Source organism: Schistocerca piceifrons, chromosome 2 (genome assembly GCF_021461385.2).
Source record: "Schistocerca piceifrons isolate TAMUIC-IGC-003096 chromosome 2, iqSchPice1.1, whole genome shotgun sequence".
Taxonomy (NCBI): Eukaryota; Metazoa; Arthropoda; class Insecta; order Orthoptera; family Acrididae; genus Schistocerca; species Schistocerca piceifrons.
Genome location: NC_060139.1, coordinates 110,843,221 through 110,865,662, shown reverse-complemented (window position 1 = coordinate 110,865,662; position 22,442 = coordinate 110,843,221). Strand labels below are relative to the sequence as shown.

The 22,442-nt window shown below is 37.9% G+C and overlaps 1 protein-coding gene across 1 annotated transcript in view; it reads left to right on the top strand.

Annotated features, from left to right (window-relative positions):
- The window catches only part of LOC124775114 (endoribonuclease LACTB2), a 117,809-nt gene extending 95,692 nt beyond the window's left edge, over window positions 1-22,117 (top strand). Inside the window, exons 4-6 of the mRNA XM_047249949.1 lie at window positions 4,594-4,792; window positions 16,374-16,502; window positions 21,014-22,117. Of these exons, the coding sequence (XP_047105905.1) occupies window positions 4,594-4,792; window positions 16,374-16,502; window positions 21,014-21,145 (460 nt within the window). The 3' untranslated portion in view covers window positions 21,146-22,117. The remainder of the gene's footprint in view (window positions 1-4,593; window positions 4,793-16,373; window positions 16,503-21,013) is intronic.
- Window positions 22,118-22,442: the final 325 nt, after the last annotated feature.

Here is a 22,442-nt window from a genome sequence, read left to right as displayed (position 1 = left end):
GACAAGAAAAATGATAAAAGAGGTACACTACCAGAAAGACTGTGAAATGTTGCTGTAAGCACCACATGTATGAGTACCATTAGTCCCATTCTTCCTTCACTTCTTGGAACAATGGAAGAGCTCTCATTTTGGTCTTTTGCTGGCAGCACCAAATGTGAATTATGTGGTTGTGATGGTGGCAGTGTAACTGGACACATCACCACAGTTCCCCTAGTTGAAGACCTCCAACAACCTTATTATTTTAGTTTAATAGTCACCAGTAGAAACAGAGGTAACCATGGAATTATTACTGAATGTCCATTAGCAATACATGGAAGTGGACTGAGTATAAGCCAAGGAAAGCTAGCACCTGCTTTGAAATATACAGAATTTTTTTGTAACAGAGTGGTTAGTTCAAGCCGACATGGTTAAGAATCAAATGGGCTTGTATAATAGTACATAATTTTTTTGGTTCTTTTAATTAGGTAACAGACTTGTAGTTTAAGATTTACTGTCAGCATACTGTAATTTGTGTTCAAAAATTTGTTAAGTGCTTGGAGTAAATCTTACTTCAGAATTTCCAAATTTTTTAACAACACATTCAATGATAGTCTTCACAACAGATTGAGTCTTGTGCAAGCTGTGCAACTTTTTAAAGTCATTTTACACCTCAAAAGTGCTTTGTTGCTCAGAACATCAACATAGTAATACAGAGCCAAATAAATGATTTAGTAAATAAAAATACTGAACACGTTTTAGCAAGCACTGGTAAGTGACATAATGCTACAACATTAGCTTTGCAGTATCTTTTCCTCTTAATTGCATATATTTGCAAAATTTGCCTGGGTCAGATATCTATTGAAGCTTTTCACTGAATATGCTCAATATCTTCAAAACATCTTCACAAATTTCCCCACAGGTATCTTACAAATCAATAACACTATAGGTTATAAATGTATGTCTAAATAATATGTTGCTCTATCTCCTTACACAATGCTTGGAGCTGAATAAGTCATTAATAAGTGTAATGTTAAACTAGTAGGCCATGTGATTAAATTACATGAGTAAAATCTTGTTCCACTGTTTCCAGTAATTTGAAAAGAAAAAAGTCTTTGCACACTGTTTACTTTATTATGCGATAAACTAATTCAATGAAACACTGGTTTCTATGTATACCAGTTGTATTTATTAGTAAATAATGTAAGAGGTGGAGTTAACAACTCATGAAATATTAGAGGTATTGAATGGCTTATAGGCACATAAACTAGACTGTGGGTGTTGTTGAGCTATTGGACAATCTCGTCCTTTAGAGTTAACTACAGAATATACATGCACACTCACAGATCTGCGCAACAGCAGTGTACCAAAATTGCAGCTTGACTAGGGGGAGAGAATGTACTGGATGAAGTGGGCAAGGGGAGAAAGGAGACAGAGAAGGAGGGTTGGAGGGAAGGAAGGCTGTTGATTGAGAGACAGGCAGCAAGGTGCACCATGTAGTAATGTGGCACCAGTGACCTCACTCTGAGACAGTCAGGTGGAGTTGCATGTGATATACAGTGGCATGAAGGAGGGAGCTAGGAGAGGGAGGTGGAAGAGAGGAAGACTGCACTGCACAGAGAATGGTGTGCATATAGAGTGAATGGATTGGGAGCCATAAGGACAGGGGTGGTAATGGGTGTGTGGAACATAATGTAGGAGATTCGGACTAGGAGGACTGTGGGATCAAAGGATGTGTTGTAAAGTTCAGAGAAGCTAGTGCAGGGGGAGGAGGATGGGGATGGAGGGGAGGGGAATATCCAGATGGCACAGGTAATGGATCAGCCATCGAAGCTGAGCATAAAATTAATAATAATTTATTAATTTTGTTTGTTGCTCTTACTATGAAACTACTGTGCTCTTAGGGGTTAACTTCAGATTGAATTGTAAAGAGTAATAAGTTTTTTGGCATAATGTTTACAAAAGTCTTTTTTCTTCCATTACTGTCAGGGGAAAGTTTTTATGTAAGAATCTTTATGATAATCTATGGAAAGTTCTGGTTTGGCATTTTCGAATTATTTAAGAATAAAGGAGATGACTCATAGAAAGGCAGAAGTGCTGTGTCATCGATAGATACACAAACAAAAGGTACAGACAGAATGAAATTCCTTTTTAAAGCTGTAGGTGAAATACACACACACACACACACACACACACACACACACACATGTACATGTCTGTTTCCCTACATTGTGCTTGGTCGACTGCAGCCCTTTTCTGGCCAATGGTGGGATGGGGTGGGGTGAAGAATGGAGAGAGGCAAGAGGCAGGAAGGGGGTTTGGAGGAAGTGCCTAGCAGCTTGGGCAGGGGAGAGGGGGGGGAGGGGGGAGTGGGGGCTGTTGTGGGTTAGCAAGGAAAGCAGGTAATGGGGGCAGCTGGCACACAAATTGGAACAGGCGATGGTGTACGCATGCATGCACACACACACACACACACACACACACACACACACACACCTTTGGTTGGGGGATGGGGTACTGCAAGTTACCTTACGTTTAGGCAGGGAGGAAGGATGTGCTGTAAGAATAGCTCTCATCTGTGCAGCTCAGAAAAGCTGTGTGGTGGTGGGGAAGATCCAGATGACATGAGTTGTGAAGCAGCCATTGAAATCTCGCATGTTGTGCTCTGCTGGATGTTGTGCCATTGGGTGGTCCACCTTGTTTTTGGCAACGTTTTGGCAGTGGCCATTCTTTCTGGTTGGTTGTCACACCAATGTAAAATGCTGTGCAGTTGTTGCAGTAGAGCTGGTATACAACATGGCTGCTTTCACAGGTGGCCCAGCCTCTGCTGGAGTAGGATAAGCCTGTGACAGGATTGGAGTAGGTGGTGCTGGGTGGTTTGATTGGGCAGTTCTTGCAGCTGGGTCTTCCAGAAGGATACGATCCATATGCCACTCCCACCCCAAAATCTCCTACCACAGAAATCATACCCTTGAGGAAGACCCTGATGCCAGACCTGCCCAATCCACCTACCCGGCATGACCTATTCCAGTCCTGTCACAGGCTTATCCTACCCCATCAGAGGCTGGGCCACCTGTGAAAGGAGCCATGTTATACACCAGCTCTGCTGCAACCACTGCACAGTGTTTTACATTGGTATGACATCCAACCAGCTGTCAATCAGAATGAATAGTCACCATCAAACTGTTGCCAAAAACTAGGTGGATCACCCAGTGGCGGAGCACAACATGTGAGATTTCAATCGTTGCTTCACAACCTGTGCCATCTGGATCCTCCCCACCTCCACCAGCTTTTCTGAGCTGTGCCGCCAACCTGTGCCATCTGGATCCTCCCCACCTCCACCAGCTTTTCTGAGCCATGCAGATGGGAGCTGTCCTTACCGCACATCCTTCGTTCCTGTAACCTCTCTGCTATAAACCTAAGATAACTCGCTGTCCCTCCACCCCCTACCCAATAGTGTGTGTGTGTGTGTGTGTGTGTGTGTGTGTGTGTGTGTGTACACACCATCCCCTGTCCAAATATGTGTCAGTTAGTTGTGTGCTGTCATCTCATGCCCTAATCTTTGAAATCGCATTCCCAGCTGTCTGCCACTGCCCCCTCTACCTGCACCCCTAGCTAGCCCACAGACAGCTCCCCACTCTCCTTCCGAGCCACTAGATGCTTCCTCCCAACCATCTCTCCATTCCTCATCCACCCCACACCACCCTGCACCGCCACCTCACCCAAGTACTCTCACTGTGGGCAGGAGACAGGCATGTACATGTGAGTGCGTGTGTGTTTGTGTGCATGTTTCCCATACAGCTCAAAAAAGGAATGTCGTTCTGAAAGCTAGCTAAGTCTGCACCTTTTGTTTGTGTACCTATCAGCGCTATAGCACTTCTGCCTTTTGGCGAGGCATCTCCTTTATTCCTAAATAATTCATAACAACGACTAAGCCAGAGGCATCAGAGGATGAGACGACATTAAAAATCTCAAGTGGCACACATGCACTGTAGTTTAGGTGGCTTTTATAGACCAATTTGAGGTTATTTTCCAGCTTGATAGACCGCTAGTGTCCTATACCAAATTGTTTCTGTTGACTTCCCCTACACCACTGTAGAACATTTTATCATTACACCCTGTGTTATTAAACTATTATACTAGCACCATAGATCAAAACATTATTTTACTTAGGGCAAAAATCTTGACAATTGGACACTGAGTGCAGAATTCAAGTATTGACTGCCTGCTATCACTCCACTACCATTTGCAGATGGGGGCATTCAGTTATGTAATGTTGCAGCATTCAGGGCAAAAAATAGTGCACAAAGGAGACTTTTGCCACTTTTGATATTCAAATTTGGATAGAATAAACTCATATTTAAAGACAATAAGTGAGTGCAGTTGGATTTCATCCTGTTTATCACATTCATTATCCAGTCTGTATGATGATGAATCACTTTTATAACTAAATAAGGAATATTATTGACTGTATACCAAGGAAAAGATTGTATGTTCTAATTGCTATCTGCTTTGAAGTGAGAATTTTATTTTTATTTATGTTTAATTTGATGCTTTCGTATTTTATTTAGGGATGTGGAATGTAAAGTTATTTATTGTGTGAAATTTATTATGTAGGATTATGCACACTCCAGGTCATACTACAGATCATATTACATTGGTACTGAAAGAAGAAAATGCATTATTCAGTGGAGACTGTATTCTGGGCGAAGGGACAGCAGTATTCGAAGATCTGTACGATTACATGGCTTCCCTTCATTTGATACTAAAAGAGAAGCCCAGTCTGATCTATCCTGGACATGGGCCAGTAGTGGATGTAAGTGTTGCTCATTTTTTTTACTTAAAATGCATAATGACTGTTCACATGTGACACAGTTTGTTGCTTAATTCTGGTATTCCAAGTTTATATAGCCTTATCAGCCATTGCTCACACTATATTATCATGTATTCCTGTCTTGCCAAAGCTACTTCCTCTTCCTTCTGTTGCTAACAACACTTGTTTTGTCCAGTCCTTTCTCAATCCTCCTCCTCCTCCTCTTCTCTTGCAGTTGCCATTCCAGTACTCTCCTTGGCCAATTATCTACCCCATTCTCCTTCTGTGGCCTATGCTCCTGTATTTTTACAGTCACATCTTTTACAATCCACTATCCTTTTATTTCTTTATTAGTCTTCTTTGCAGTCTTGATATTCAACTGCTCATTGTCCATGTTTCTTCTCCATAGAATAATAAACTTTTATTAATTGTACTATATAATCTTTTCTACATCATCTTTGTATTTTTTTTACCTTTAATTTCATTTACACCTAGTTCTGCCAGATGTCACCTTGCTGAGAGTTCTCTCTTACATGTACCCCACTTTCTTTTTCTTCTATTTTATTTTATATCATCATGCACAACAAAGGAGCCCATTTGAACTTTATTTGTTCAGTTGAAGCCCACACATATTACAAAGACATGGGGCTGATATTAATTACATTTTTATAGATTATATTTGCAACAACAGATATTTAATAATGACAGCATTAACCTAACATTTATCTAAATCAGCTAAATAGATAAAAATATACATGAAAATTCACCACATATTGTGCAAAATACAACAGTGGCTAAAAGGGAGAGGAAAAGCCACATAGTTAATGCAAGTTTGCCTTCTGGTACTCATCAATAGAAGTACTGATTTTGTTTCTAATTGATAAGGGTAGTTTGTTGAAAAGTAGGTTACCCGTATCTTTCATCTCATAGCCTCTTGTGACTTCTGCTTTATCTTTGTCTCAGTAGATGAATGTTTGCTTTTTTTTCTTACGTCATGGCTGTGGACTCCTCCATTTGTTATAAAGAGAACAAGGTTGGTGAAACTGTTTCTAGAATACAGATACACAGGACTGGCAATATATTAAGCTCTTGAAAAATGGGTTTGGTGGCAGATTGGATTGGTACACTCTTATTACTTTTATTATTTATTTTTGCCCCATGAAAATTTTTCTATGGATCACCCCGTCTGCTGTTACTGAGTGCACAAGTCCATGATAAACAGTGTTTAGTGTTTTTATATCATGACTGCCCAAGAATTCTGAATGTATAGCACAGATTACAAAACTTTTACCTTGTGGTGGCCCCACTGGAGTGACCTGCCAATCCAGACTCATTCCAGATGGACCACCACAGCACAGAACTGTTAAAAAAGCTTGGTAGCCTCTGCTATGCTTTCAGAATTCTTGGGCAATCATGTGATGTAAACACATTAAAAATAGCTTGGTAGCCTCTGCTATGCTTTCAGAATTCTTGGGGGAAAAAAAAAAAAAAAAAAAGAAAGAAAGAAAAAAATGAAGAGAGGACAGATATGAATGTATCATGTCTACATTTTGTTGGTTCCAGTTCTTTGTTTGTCTGCAAATTGATGATGCATCTGTGCTGTCAAGTTCCAGAATATTTATTGCAGTTTCAAGCAGCCAAATGTTCTTAACTTTGAGATGACAAGACAGAGAATTCTTTTGGTTGGCCTGTCGTTATTCATTTGGAGAACGTGACCTTATAATATTAATCATCTCTTCCTGCACGTGTCAAAGAGTTCTTCTTTTGGCTGATATAATTCCTGAGACTCCCTTTTCATTATAATTCCATCTAAGCAGAACGGCCAAAAATTATTCATTGTTGCTTTTCTCTATCTTGAATTTTGATCTGTCTCCAATTATTAAAGCTTCCTTTGCATATAATGACTGTGTTTGATTACCATGTTGTGCTGTCTTAGTTTTATGTTCTGGGAGATTGATTTTTTGTTGTGTCTGCAACAGATGATTCATCAATTTTTGTGATTGAGAGTGTGCGTGTTTGTTTCATTATTTAATAATGGAGGCTGCACAATTAGTGGTGTAGTTCTGGGTATATAGACAAGTTGTTTCCATTTCATGCACAATATTTTGATGACCGACTCAGTCATCTTCTTCAGGTGCTGTGAGCTGTGTTGTTACGTTTATTCATTGCATGGACTCCAACAACTCTGGTGCATAAAACAGAAAAAAAAACTTGGCTGTACTCCATTAATCTATCATGCTGAGAAAACCTAAGAAATCGAGGCTGTATGATTTCTCCTAGGTATCTGAATTGAGTTACCATAGGATGTGTCTTGAAAGGAGCATATAAGATGAACATCAACAAAAGCAAAATGAGAATAATGGAATGTTGTCGAATTAAATCAGGCGATGCTTAGGGAATTAGATTATAAAATGAGACACTTGAAGTAGTAGATGAGTTTTGCTACTTGGGCAGCAAAATAACTAGTGATACTCGAAGTAAAGAGGATATAAAATGTAGACTGGCAATGGCAAGAAAAGCATTTCTGAAGAAGAGAAATTTGTTAACATTGAGTACAGATGTAAGTTCAGGAAGTCCTTTTCTGAAAGTATTTTTATGGAGTGTAGCCATGTATGTAATTGAAACATGAACAATAAACGTTTCAGGCAAAAAGAGAACAGAGGCTTTTGAAATGTGGTGCTACAGAAGAATGCTGAATGGTAGATGGGTAGATCACATAACCAATGTGGAGGTACTGAATAAAATTGGGGAGAAAATAAGTTTGTGGCACAATCTGATTAGAAGAAGGGATCAGTTGGTAGGACACATTGTGAGACACCAAGGAATCACCAGTTAAGTACTGAAGGGAAGTGTGTGTGTGTGTGGTGTGTGTGTCGGGGGGGGGGGGCAGGGGGGGGGGGGGGCGGCAAAAATTGTAGAGGGAGACCACGAAATGAATATAGTAAGCAGATTCAGGAGGATGTAGGTTGCCGTAATTACTTGGAGATGAAGAGGCTAGCACAGGATGGAGTAGCATGGAGAGTTGCATGAAACCAGCCTTTGGACTGAAGAGAACAACAACAACAGGATGTTCATCTAGATACTGAGGAGTTCCTAAGATCTGATGAGTTTTTATTCATGAGATTTGTGCAATCTAGTTCTTCTTTCTTATTGTTGGAGGGAAATGCTGGGTTGTCAGCATAGGCCATACACTGCCGTGGGTTTTATTTTCATGTAGTCTGCCAATAATTATTCCTTTAACTTATTTCTCCCAGGTCCTGAATTCTTTGTGCAATACAAGATTGAACAGTAGGGTGGCCAGTCCATCTTCTTGTCAGACTTCTGTTTTAATATCAAAAGCGTCAAACATTTCACCTGAGAATTTAACTTTTGATGTAGTTTGGTTTAATGTTTGTTTAATTAGCTTTGAACATATTAAGTTATGTATGTCTATCTACCTAACTACATGCTTTTTTGAACTCTACAAGGTGATCATCATCTGTTTGCCTTTGCAAACAAGTAAGATGGTTTTTTAGATAGAGAATTATTTCTGAAATGTTATGCTGTTCCTAAATCCTGCCAGTTATTTGTTATCAGGGCTCTTGACCAAGACTTTTGACAGAATTTTGTAGGTGACTGGTGCCAAGGAAATCCCTCTGTAGTTATTTATATGTTTTATTCCTTTTCTTACACAAAGGGTGGATTAAACTTCAATGCCAGACACCAGGAATTTCTTTCACCTGAGTCAGATAAGCAAGAAACACATGAGGTTTCTCAGCAAGTCTTTTGTCTTTTTTTTCCACATTTTGGAGACTACTAACCCCACCCCCACACCCTCTCTCCGCTGGTGCCTTGTTACTTCACATGTTCACATGTTATTTGCTCAGTTTCTTCTAATGTGGGATATTCTGAATTTCACTTTGGCCTAGGATTTTGGAAAATTGAGTCAGTTTTGGTTGATTCACAGTTAAAAGGCACAGTGCTGTTCATTATTTGTTTCCAAAGTCTCAATCTGACTTGTTTCTTGATATTCTGGCAGTTTTTTTAAAAAATCTTACATAGTAGTTAGACATGTATTGTTTTCCTTGAAATCTCGTTCATTTTCTACCAGCTCTTCTGGTCATATCGGTATCTTTCAAATCTGATGATATTGAGTCTGTTTATGAATTTTGGTGAACTCTTGTGACTTTTATGTGGTCCTGTGGGAATTTCAGTTTTTCCAGGTTTTGTTTGTAAGTTGTATGGCCTTTTCACATGTGTCATTCCATCAGTTACATTGTGTTTCTTCAGACATATGTCAATGCTTTGGGAAGTTTTCAAGGGTGTATATTTATCAGTTCTAGTGCATTGGAAGGATTATGGTTGCAACTGTTTACATGGGGAATATCAGAGTTGTTTTAAAGATCACCTGGAGCAATTTATTTTTCTTGTTAGTTTCTACCTTGAATAAAATATTAATATGATGGTAGGGGATATTGACTGTACTTTCTCCTAGATCCCAGAAGTTCACTGCTCTTTGTGTGTATTTTTGGTTGCAAATATTAGTAGGTGCATAGATACTGATGAGTGAACAAGGCTTTGTTTTTGGGTCAGGTTGATAACACAGAAATTATTTCAGATAATGATGTAAAGTTCAGTACTGAATAAATGATATTTCTTTAGATTGCAAATCCAGTGCCAAATTGCAGTGGATTGCTAGGGACAGTGACACCTGGTTTCTACTTGTATCTATAGTTCTCTGTAACAAAATGATTTTCAACAACGTACCTCGTTTCTTTTAGTGCTACAGTTTGGTTGTTAAGTTGGTCTAATGCATCTGTAGTTGCTTCAGTTTGGCAGTTTTGAGAAGTGTATTGATATTTAATTTACATTTTAATAAATTTGGGAAACTTTGATAAACTCTCCCACGATGTTCTTGGTTGTCCAGAATCCAATTACAGAGATAACTAAGTGCCTTTACTAGGGACTTGGGAAGTTGCTTTGTCCCTGTTATTTCCAGCATGCTAGAAAGTTGAAGGTAAAGGGGAGATTAATCTGAGTCGAGCTCAGTGTGAGAGCTAAGGTATTAAGCCTACAAGATTTGCCTCTAGAAGTGTTCTGGCCTTTCTCTTAAGGCTTCTGTATGTTCCAATTATTCTTCTTTATTCAACTTTGGACTGACAACAGCATCTACTGGGATATTAAATCTGCCCAGTATTTAATGCAGGTGGAGTTTACAAAAATTAATATATTTAAATACTTCCTCTGCTTACCTAAGTATGCTTGTTCTGATGTCAGATATTTTGTTTAGCTGAAATTTGCTTTGAGTTCTGGGTTTTCATAAATTCCAGTAACTCTCTCATAATGCATTCTATAGCATCATCTTTGATGGTTAAGATAATTTTATTGTCTGCAAATAACAGAGAGACAGAGACTTATATTACCTCCATTCTTTCTCCCACACTTATATTGTCAATCTTTTAGAGCTTCATTAATGTAAATGTACTCACTGTTACAGACAACTAACCTCCCAGCTTCATCCTTGTATTGTATTTGTATTTGTATTTATTTATTTATCCTGTGGATCACATATTGTACAAAGTACACATGATATAGGACAAGTCATTTTTCTTAACAAATATGTAGTTTGGAGAAAAAAAAATAGGCAATGGACTGCCATTTGGTTCTGTAGCTTGTTTAAATATGGGCAGAAATATCTTATTACACGCACTTAAGAAGGAATGCTTGTTCTATAGTTCATTTATGTTAAAAATATGCATACGTGGAACAAGAAACAAACTAGAGTTGTGCTGCAGGACACTAAAATTTAAGGGACATACAATCATCACAAGAGGAAATGGTTTTGGTGAAGGGAGTATCAGAATTTGAATGGTATTGTGGGGAAGAGATATTTGCTAGAAGTAGATGTGGGTCTTGAATCATGATAATCAAATTTCAAGATTGATGGTACTTGCATGCAGATTCCTGACCAGAACAGTTGTGAATAGTGCTTGCACATCATTTGAAATCTGACTGCTCTCTTGTGTAGCTGAGGTGCCATTACTAATAAGTAATGGAAGAGTAAAGTTGACAGTTCATTGACTAACCAAGGTGCTGAGTCATCAATATGCACATAACAAGACTTCTAATGTTGCTAGAATTCCGTCTTGTTTAGGGGCATATCAGTCTTTCAGCAACTCAGCTGTTCAGTGGTTTGTTATCTCGATATGTACCATCATTTATATTCCACAAACGAATTTCGACTACCATATTTATGAGGTGCTATTACTGCTGATGCAAAGAAAGCCCCCTCATAGTAGTAGTGGTAGCAGTCACATGAGGGGGGGGGGGGGGGGTGATTTTCGGAGAGATCCACCTTATTTTACTCAATTATTCATTGTGTTCTATACATTCTCACCTCAAAGAGAAACATTTAGGGTTGTGGAGTGGGCCAATCTATATATTAAAATGTGAAACAGCTGTTAGAAGGTACATAAGTTATTAACTATGGTTAAATTCCTATATGCACTGTGTGCTTACCCAGGCTAAATTTAACGTAATAAAATCACAAGGCTTTGTATGGAGGGAAGACTGCTAGCTCCTCAGTTCTACTGACGAGCTGCTTCTTTACCTCCTACTGCTAGCTAAACACCTACACGATGATATTGTTGAGAGACACAAAGAGGGGGAAGTGATTTTTTAATTTTTAGCAACAAATATCATTACTGACTAAATGTACTGAGAAGTCATAGTGTTATGATCCCATTTTGAAGATTTTGGAATTTTTACTGAGCTTGCTTTCATCATTGTTGATAGTACACAAGTATTGAAAATACATTGCAGGATTTTACCACATTCATGGTAATGGAGCTTCAACTCCTGATTACAGCCTATCCCCTGAATTTGATTCAGGTCTAGTCTTCCTGGCACAATATGCTTTAAACTATTATTCATCACTTGTTCCTGCTTCTGTTTTATTTTACACTCATTTGTTTTAGGTGAGAACAGAGCTCATCATATCAATAAAAGGATCACGCAAATGATCTGTGAAACATGTAACTAAATAATAGGATTTTTTAAATATTTTCCCAGTATTCTTATTTGACTCTAAAAAGAGATATATACTCAGATCAGTATAATAAAGTTCTTGACAGCTAGTTGTTTATCAAAGAACTACCACAGCAATGACCAACCAGAGAATGAGCCTGGCTACACCTTTCTTTTATTTTACGCTGTTATACTGCTGTGCAAAGATTATTACGGCTCCTAATGTAACTTTTATGGTTCAATTTCATTATGTGCTTTGTTTCTTAGTGCTGATTTTCATATAATACATAAAAAATATTTGCAGTTGACTGCAAAAATGAACAGAAAAGTGACTAGACTGTTAAAAATCCTCCACAGTGAACTCAGTACTGCAGGTTAACAGGAAATGTACGAAGGAGGGCAGTCAACTGAACAGCTGTTGTTGCCATGGCCATATTGATGTGGCAGTAATGGTGATCCAACAGTGTCACAGCTTTCTGTATTGATCTGTCTATCACTTTGTTACTGTGATCTAGGTATAGTGTAAAAATTGGGATTCAATGTTATAGGATGGATATTGTCGTGAGCATTGCATCAATTAGACTCATGTGTAAATGCCCCTGTTGCTAGAGTGACTCCCCAAGCTCTCAATTCACGTGTTCCTCGTAATGCATCATCCAAGGCTGGTAATAGGATGGATATTGACGTGAGCATTGCATCAATTAGACTCATGTGTGAATGCCCCTGTTGCTAGAGTGACTCCTCAAGCTCTCAATTTACGTGTTCCTCGTAATGTGTCATCCAAGGCTTGTGCTATTACTCAAGGCATGATGTTATTTTTGTGCTGGTATATGTGATTTCATTCCTGATTGAATGCAGCTGCAGTCCAAATTGTTTTCTGCACTCCTAAAGGTAAAATTACATTATCTTCTTCAGAAAGATCTTCCTCCAAAAAGCTTAAATCACAGGTGACATCAGGTGATACCTGCGTTTGATGTAGAGACATTCTTATGGATGATAATCAAATATTAAGGAAAACAAACAACGGAAAAAATAAGGGTAACTGCTGTAACTGCTCACCACTCAGTTGAGGCATTGAGCAGACATGTAAGAGTGTAGGCTTCCATAGCCTGAGACAGTGTGAATAATACCCTTTTTGGTCTTAGATTGAAAACTTACAGAGTAGCTAAACTCATGATGAAGGTGTGTGTGGAGGGGAGGGGAGGGGAGGGGGGGGGGGCAGGTGGGTGGAGAGTGGCTATAATCATGATTGGACATGGGTTTGATTAATTCACACATTGTATTCTGCAAATAATATGGGAGAGCCCTTCAGAGATGTGGAGAGATTCACATTATACAATAACAGACAGAAACAGCCATTGTAGGTTACTTTTGTAACATGTCCTGACAGTTACAACTAGTGCTAATTTACTCACACTGTTAATTATATTATGTGAATTACTTCTAGCTTACTTCATTTTTAAAAAGGCTTATGTAAGTACAAGGGTTGGAACTTAAATAGTGGCAACTATTTATTCACAACCGATACGAAAGAGTTACATGTTTGCACCTGTTACTGTCTTTCAAAGTAGTCACCAGCATTGTGTAGAACCTATTGCCAGCAATGTGGAAGGCATAATATACCTTTAGCAGAGCCTGTTCTGTTTATGGTGCGAATGGAGCGGTCTACTGCCTGTCAAATCTCTGGAACAGTTCTGAAGTGAATGCCACAAAGTGGTTCCTTCATCTTTGGAATCAAATCAAAGTCATAAGGACTTAAGTCAAGGGAGTATGGTGGATGATACAGTCACATCAACCAAACAGAGCAGCCACAGCTTGTGTTGTATGCGCCCATGCATTATCATGCAAAATGATGGGTGGGTTGAGCAGAAAGTGTCGCTGCTTCTTTCGCAAAGCTGGTTGCAGGTGATGCTCCAAAAAACAAACAGTAATACTGTGCATTGACGGTGTGCCTTGGGGGAGCATAATGCAATAGGATAACACCATCACAGTCGTACACGAGAATAACCATAACTTTCACCATACTGGGGCCCTGATGCACTTTCCACTTTTGCGTAACCCATTATGACGCCATTTGTTGAATTGGTGTTTCAGTTTTGGGTCATAAAATGTGGCCCATGTCTCATCCGGTGTTATGATGTGGCGTAAGAGAGCCTCTCCTCCATGTTCATAGCGCTCCAAGTATGTCTGAGCAGCAATCTTAACGCATCCATTTCTGCATTTCCGTCAAGTCATGCGGAACCCATTGTGATGCAATTTTTTGCATGCCCAGGCATTCCTTCAGGATGCGAAGCACAGTCGTATGCACTAATCCAGTTTTGTGGGTGAGCTCACAAATTGTATGAAGTCGATCACTGTCCACCAACGCGGCAACAGCATGCACTTCTTCTTCAGAGACACTAGGACGACCTGCCCAGTGCATGTCTGCCACAGTTTTCTGACCTTCGTTGAAGGCTTTTATCCAACATGCCACTGTTCTGTATGGTAATGCTGATTCCCACGCCTCTTGAAGACCTTGATGATACTGACATGCTGCATGACCTCTGGCACATTCAACCTTGATCCAACTCCGTTGTTCCTGTTTCAAAAACATAGTGACACCGTTATGTTAGACCACTTGCTCACAAGTGATTGTGTTTCCCTCGATTGTGCGCAAACCGATGATGTGGGACAGGCGAGCCCATTTGCTCGGAGGTAAGGTAGGTATGTCAACAATGTGTGCTATCAATGACAACAGTAGATTCCATTGAATAGCGTCTCCACAGCAGTGTTGCCACTATTTAAGTTCCAACCTACATATAAAAGCAGCTACTTTGAAAAAATCCTCTGCTCTTCCTTCACAGAAGTTCTCCTGCACACTTAATGGGACTATTTGTGCAGAACTTCTGTAAATTTTGGAAGCTAAGAGAGAAATACTTGTGGAACGAAAGCTGTAAGAGTGGGTTGTGAGTTGTCGATGGATAGCTCAGCCTATGTGAGTTTTGCCTGTGAAAGGTAAGGTTGCAGGTTTATATCACAGTACGCATATCATTCTTTATTTTCAGACAAGCTGGCAAATTAAAACTATCTGACTGAAGATCAGTTTGAATCCAGGAGAGATCCAGGAACAAGGTACAGAATTGTGTATGTGAGGATATTGATGAAAAGAATGATTAGAGTAAATAAGGAACTGCATGTATGCTTCATAGATTGGGAAAAAGACTTCTGTGATCATGAAAAATAGAAGATAATGTTTACAATTTTTTCAAAGTCATTGACTGGGACAGGAGACTGATAAAGAGAACTACTAAATTGAAAGACAAGAGTACTGATTTTCCGCACATATTATCAGTATCTGCTGTCTCATAAAATGATCTTCTGAGGTCAGTGCACCTGAAGTAAATAAAGCATTTATTCAGTAGAAGTGAGCATTTAAAATACTGTGTTAAGAAGTAACAACACATCTAGCAGGGGCTGTTTTATGGAGCTTGGAATTTTTACATTCACTTTCCAATACCTTTACCTGTTAATGGTTATTGTTGCTGCTGTGGTGTTGACAAGTATGAATGACATATCTCTGCCATTGCAAGTTATTTGACTCTGTTAACTAACGGCCCACACCATCTTGTTTGTTAGTTCATTGTATGACTTCTTGTAATATGGACGTCTGTATGAAATATACTGGTCTTACAGAAGTGAGTGTGTTACCTTCGGCTACAACCCAACAGAAATCCCACACTGCCAATGAAAATCAGCTTCTGCTTAACTATGACTTTCACAATCGCAGTACAATAAACAAAAAGAATTTTCAGGTAGACTTTGCCCCTTGCCTAGGGTGCTGAGTGAAGTTATTTACTGCTGTGTGAATGTATTCAACGAGCTCCCATTTAACATGAAGCAAGGAATTTGGAATCATAACTAATTTCAAAAGAAATTTAAAAGCATACCTCATTAATTACCATTATACACATTATCTAACTATTTAGATTCAGGGTTGGAAAGTTCTGTTAGGTACACGGCATGTAGCAATGTTCATTGTAAAGCTGCATGCCAAATAATAATTTATGTTAAACAACACTATTTATTTACAGATGTAGGAAACTATTCTCTTTTAAAAATACCAGTGTAATAACGGAAATGTTGAGCAACCAACAGCTATTTAATGTAACTGAGGAAGCAGCAACTTCTTTCCAAAGTAGCGGCTTCCTTTCTAATTTATTTGGTTAAATTTAGCTGGCATTGCATTAAGCAGCATAGTGAAAGTTTATTGTTGCTACAGTGTACATATTAAGTTTTTATGGCATATCGGGTTGTTGTTAATGTATACTTTGACACTTTGGACACACTGAACATTCTCGTTCTTGATGGGATTTACAGAACACAGTAAATGACCAAGAACTACAGGAAACAGCAAGGAATATGGCCATTATGGAAGACACAGTCCTTGTTTCATATTTATATAAATGACGCTTAATGTCTACATATTGCCAAAAATTAACCATCATTATCAAATGTGTGTAAGAGACATTTTTTAAATTCCATATGCTACTCCATTCACAACTAGAAACATACAGTTATACATTTGTATATTTTATTGCAGGATCCTCTCACAAAAATTGAATTCTACATAAATCACAGAACTAAGAGAGAAAATGAGATTCTGGAAGTCATGAGGAATAATACCTCAGAAAAGTTCAGTGAAATGGATTTGGTAAAAATTATATATGTGGTGAGTATAATGAAGGAGCTTATCATTTTTTATGAATGCACTGTTCAAACAGTAAATGAAGTTTCTGTGATATGCCTGACTGTTGTTAATATCTACTTCGACTCATTTGACAGCACCAATGGTTGTTATTCTTGATTGGGGTACTTCACTTGTAGTTCTTGTATCCCTATAAGTTATAACTGTCAACATGTTCAGGGTATTTTGTCAGCAGTCACCAACTGCCAATTTGTCATTTTTATCTTCAGTCTTGTTTACAGAGGGGACAATATTTAGAAGAGAAGGAATAGAAAATTTTCACAACCACAACTTGCAGGCCTTAGAAAATTCTCAAGGCACAATTCAGGTTAGACACTAATAGCAGTTAACTATTAATGCTGTGTGTGTGTGTGTGTGTGTGTGTGTGTGTGTGTGTGTGTGTAGGAATTGTAGGAGACACTCGGAATATTGTTTCAGCAGGTCTTACAGCTGCCGTCTAGAAAGACTTTATTCAGACCACTCTTCCAGGCTTGATGCAGCAAGTGCTCCTCCAAGTATAGGGAAGCATGTGGTTTATGTACACGATGGCCCTCCAGTACATTGTTTGCGATAAGGTGGACGGTATCTACCATTACAGATGGATAGTTAGGGTCCTGCACGTTGTCTGTGACTTCAGTCATTGGGATTTTTATCTGGGGCCACCTAAAACATTTGAATTCAGTTGCAGACATACTTCAACAAATCATGGAAGCTTACAAAACCACTGAACTCCACCCAATTCAATTCAATTCAATTCAATTTTTATTATCACATAACATGCCTTATACAATCAAAGATTGTGACATAGGTGACTTGTCAGTTTTTACACTATATATAACAATACTAAAAATACAGCAAACTAATAATATACATGGTGTAACATCTTCAAAGAGGTATTTGAATTACAATTATAATGCATTGTTACCATTCATGAAATCTTCTACACTATAGTAACATTTATCTTTCAGATATTTTTCCAGGTCTCTTTTGGTGCCTTTTACATTTGGGTCATCCATATCTTTCCATATTTTATTTACAAATTTCATGCCCATATAGTATGGGGTTTTTTCATATGATTTTAAACGGTGGGTAGGTAACATGTAGCTCGTTCTATGTCTTGTATCATATTGATGCAAGAAGAAGTTGCCCTCAAAAAGTTGTGGGATTCTTTTCGTGAAAGTGAGAGTTTCATAGATGTATATGCTTGGAATGCTCATTAGATCCAGTTTTACAAATAAAGGTTTGCAGTGTTGCTTTGGTTTTGCTCCCACCATTGCCCGGATGATTCTTTTTTGTAGTCTAAAAGCTCTAAGTAAATTTGTTTTTTCAGACCCCCAGAAAATTATACTATACCTAATGACTGAAACAAAATATGCATTATATACAGTTTTTCTTACAGCTAAATCAGTAATACTATACAAGATATTCATAATATATACAAGGCTATTCAGTCGATCCAGTATGTTGTCCACATGGCGACTCCATAACAGGTTTTTATTGACTAACACGCCAAGGAATTTGACACAGTCTGCAGTCTCTAATTTTTTGTCCATATACCTTATTTCACTTATAGACTGTGCAGATTGTTTTGTGGTAAAATGAACAATTTCTGTTTTTGTAAAGTTTAATGTTAAGTTATTGTTTTTGACCCATGCCTCCACTTCCCCAAGTGTTTGTTCAATATGACGAATTAGGTCTACCTCATTTTTACAACAGACTACAGCTGTTGAGTCATCTGCATAGAGGATAGTATCAGACAGGACCTGACATGGCATATCATTAATATAATATAGAAAAAGCAGTGGCCCTAATATTGAGCCTTGTGGAACACCTAATTGAGTGTTTTTCCAGCCAGAGAGAAATTTCTTGCCATTGATGTTAATAAGTACTCTTTGTTTTCTGTTTGCCAAGTATGATGACATCCAGCTAAGAGATTTGCCTTGAAAACCGTAGCGTGCCAATTTTTGGAGAAGCAGGTCACGATTTACTGTGTCGAAGGCTTTGGACAGGTCACAAAAGATGCCTGACACACACATTCTATCATCAAGACATCTGCTGACTTTTGTGACTAATTCATTTATTGCATGGATTGTGCTGCGGCCTTTTCTGAAACCATATTGATTGCCTAAGATAATGCTGTTAGATGAATTGTGATTTTCAATCTGATCACATGCAGCTCTTTCAAATATTTTTGAGAAAATTGGTAACAGTGAGATTGGCCTATAGTTTCCCAATTCATCTTGTTTGCCTTTTTTGTGTATGGGCCGAACTTCTGCATATTTTAATCGATCTGGGAAACATCCCTCATCAAATGATTGGTTGATTATGAAAGAGAGTGGATATGCAATACTGTGACGGACTATTTTTATTATTTCAGTGGGGACCTCATCCCACCCCGCAGATTTTGAATTTTTTAGGGACATTATGATTTTGATGACATCTGAGATGGAAACATGAGAAAACTTAAAACATGTGCAATTGCTATCTGTCATGTTGGGCTTTGTATTTGGTGGTGAACAGTCACCAAATTTGTTACAGTTTATGAAAAAGTCATTGAATGATTCACAAATGGCACTGGGTTCTGTAACAGCTCTACCATTTATCACTATTTTAGAAGGACATTTTCTCTCTGCCTCACTGCCAACTTCACTTCTTATAACAGACCAAACAGCTTTTGATTTGTTTTTTGCATTTGAAATGAAGTCGTTATTTGCAGTACGTTTTGCTAGTTTAACTATTTTGTCAAATGTTTTTTTGTATGTGCTTACATACTTAAGAAATTGAGGGCTTTGATTTACTTTTGCCTCCATATGCAGTTTCCTCTTAGTAGTACTAGACACTCTAATTCCTTTTGTTACCCAGGATCTACTTTTTTGGGTCCTGGTCCTCACTGTTACAAAAGGGAAGCATTCATTGAATATACCCAAGGGAGTTTGATAGGTGGAAATGGTGCAACAGTCTATGATCTGACAAGTGCATGCATGTATAGAAGCAATCAGAGGACATTTTGAACATTTGTTATGAGTTTCACACTCAAGAACTTTGCAGAATGTGTTTCCATTATTAACTCAAAAGTCAATTATTTTTGGGGATATGCCTATACGAAATTTTTCCTTGTTCCTTTTTCCCCCCTTCCTCCAAGGTTTAAAAACAGGTAATTCTGATAGACCCTGTGTACAAGTCTTTATGTCTTGTACTCCAGTAATGTCTTATATAGAATTAATTTGCCACAACTGTGATTTCCTTAAATTCTGACTTGTAACAAGGCACACAATTCTTACTAGTTTCCCAGTATTTCTAAATACTCTAACACTGAAAACATATTAATACAGTCTCATGTCAGCACAAACTCTCTTGCCAACTTGAGGCTAAAATAGTGAAATGCAAATGTACCCGCATTTGGTAACCTCTATCATTTCGTGCATCCTATTATTATAGACTTTGCAATGCATAGTTAACAAGTCTCAATACAGTGTATTGTTAAACAGAATTCAATACAGTTCCAAATTTGCAGTTTCATCCTTGTGCTTAGTTTCTTCCTGGATGCCTGAACAGAGCCTGTTTCTCAGTTTACAATGGCAGTTTTGTTGTAGCTGACCTGTCTCTGAAAGTGACCCACTTGGAGGCTTCTGATCACATTAGATCTAGTGGGAACAGCTTTCTCTTTTTCATTAATCATCAGATCTTTTCTAGATACATAAAACAACTGTATTTCCAGCATCTCTGATATGCCCACATACTTCAACAGACACTTTAAACTTGACAGTCCTGCTAGATATTAAAGCAGAAGCTGTGTTATTTGTTTATATTTCCTACATTATTTAGATGTCTTCTGACAGCATGCATTTGTTAGCCATTTTATGTCATTTTTGTGTGATGACTTGGTCTAATCACTATGTCTAATAGATTGATGCAAGGGGCAGAAAAGTTAAAAGGAAATAAAAAATTTCTAACAACCCTGAACTTTATATCTTCTTACAGAATTTTGTTGTAGACCATGTAGTGTCACAGTTATTGTCTAGAGTATAGACAATTTTGAAAGTGCTCGTATTTATCAGTGCTGGTGTTTTTACATAGGTATTATTCAAAGAAAATAGTTATCCACACAGAGTGCTGTTTACAACAGACAATTAGTTCTCAGGCAGCCTTAAAATGAACACTGTTGTTTGCCACATACCTAACAAAACTTTTCAATCCTTGAATCTAGATATTCTGATAATTTGTAGGAAGATTAACTAGTGAGGTATGTTTTTAATTGTCCTTTAAATTGGGTGGGATTATAAATTTCCTGCTTTATGTTCAATGGAAGTTTTATTAACACCTGTGCAAAAGGGTTCTATAACTTCATTCCAAACCATAGGCAAGGCTCCAAAGTGTAATTGAAACTTGTTTTTTGAGATCACAGTTGAGCTGAAATAAGTTCTTATTGTCAGTGGCAATATCAGTTAAGAATTAAATACACTTGAAAGTTATGTGTAGTTTTTATATTTCCTCAGGAAACACCTGAACACCTGCATCCTGCAGCAGCTGTAAATGTTGGTCACCACCTTCAGAAGTTGTTAAAAGAAGGGAAAGTTACAAAACATGAATCACTGTGGCAGTCTGCTGAAGTGAAATCATGCCTGTAATTGCAATGCTGGAATTTTGCTTTCAGTACAATAATGGAATAATAAACAGAAACGAGGGAAGAAAACTGCTGTTAACTTGTAATGCTGACACACACACACACACACACACACACACACACACACACACACACACACACACACTGTTTTGTGTGTGTGTGTGTGTGTGTGTGTGTGTGTGTGTGTGTGTGTGCAGAACCAGTTTGGAAGTCATTTCGAAACAGTGTCTTAAGATATGGGATGAAGTAACTAACTAACATTTCTATGGGCAGCTATTTTAACATTAAAAGCAAGAATATTGAAATTAGAAGTATTTAGGCAGAGTGCTACAGATTTCAGTTAAATCCTGTAGTGATGTAGGTATTAAAATATTCCCAGCTACAAACTGAAATAAGCAGAATGTTCTAGAAATAAGTTAATATTTAGCTTATCGGTGACAAAATGGCACTGTTAACAAGACACATGCATGTAATAATGGACATTAACCTACTGTAGCTATTTGATTCTTTGTATATGGTGGAGGATATGTTGTGGTGCTAATATACAGTATTTAATGGCGGCATGTGAGAGGGATGTCCTTGGCAAACATTCACATGATTGGTAGAAGCCATTGTATGATTAAGAATATTGTCAGTCTGAATTCAGATGAATTACCATACTGTACCGTACATGAAACTACACAATTTGAGATGGCAGATATAATTTTGATGCATAATTTGTGGATTTTTTTTTTAAATGGACAATTTAGTTATTGCAATAAAGCAGTTTATGAGGTTGTATAAATGCTTTGCAACAATCATTCCTTCTTATACTTCTATTGCTCATACTATAAATGGATGCTTTATAGTGCAATAAATACTATTACATGTTCTTATTTGTAATTGATCGGAAGTGGAGTAAAATTTAAATTCAAAAATAACATGATGTATTGATGAAATCAATAAAGCCAAAATAAGCTTATATACTAAAATAGAATATCAAACAGCATACTGTCTTCCATTTCTCTGCACAAATCTTAAATAATTATTTCCCATTTATGTTATAACATTTGTGCATAACATGCAACCCTGTGAACTTAATGAATAACTGACTCTTAAATTTTTTTATTTTTCTTACTCCTGCAACTGAACCCAAGTCATGTGGGTTCAGACGTTCCATGGTTTTTCAATTCACTTAAGGTGTGTGCTTGTGTGGTTCAGTTAAAAAGGTCGGCACTGAAAACTGTTCTTGTCTTACTGAAATTTCTTGTACCATTAATTTTACATGTGCGTTCCAAGAACCATTGTACAGTGCATGGCAG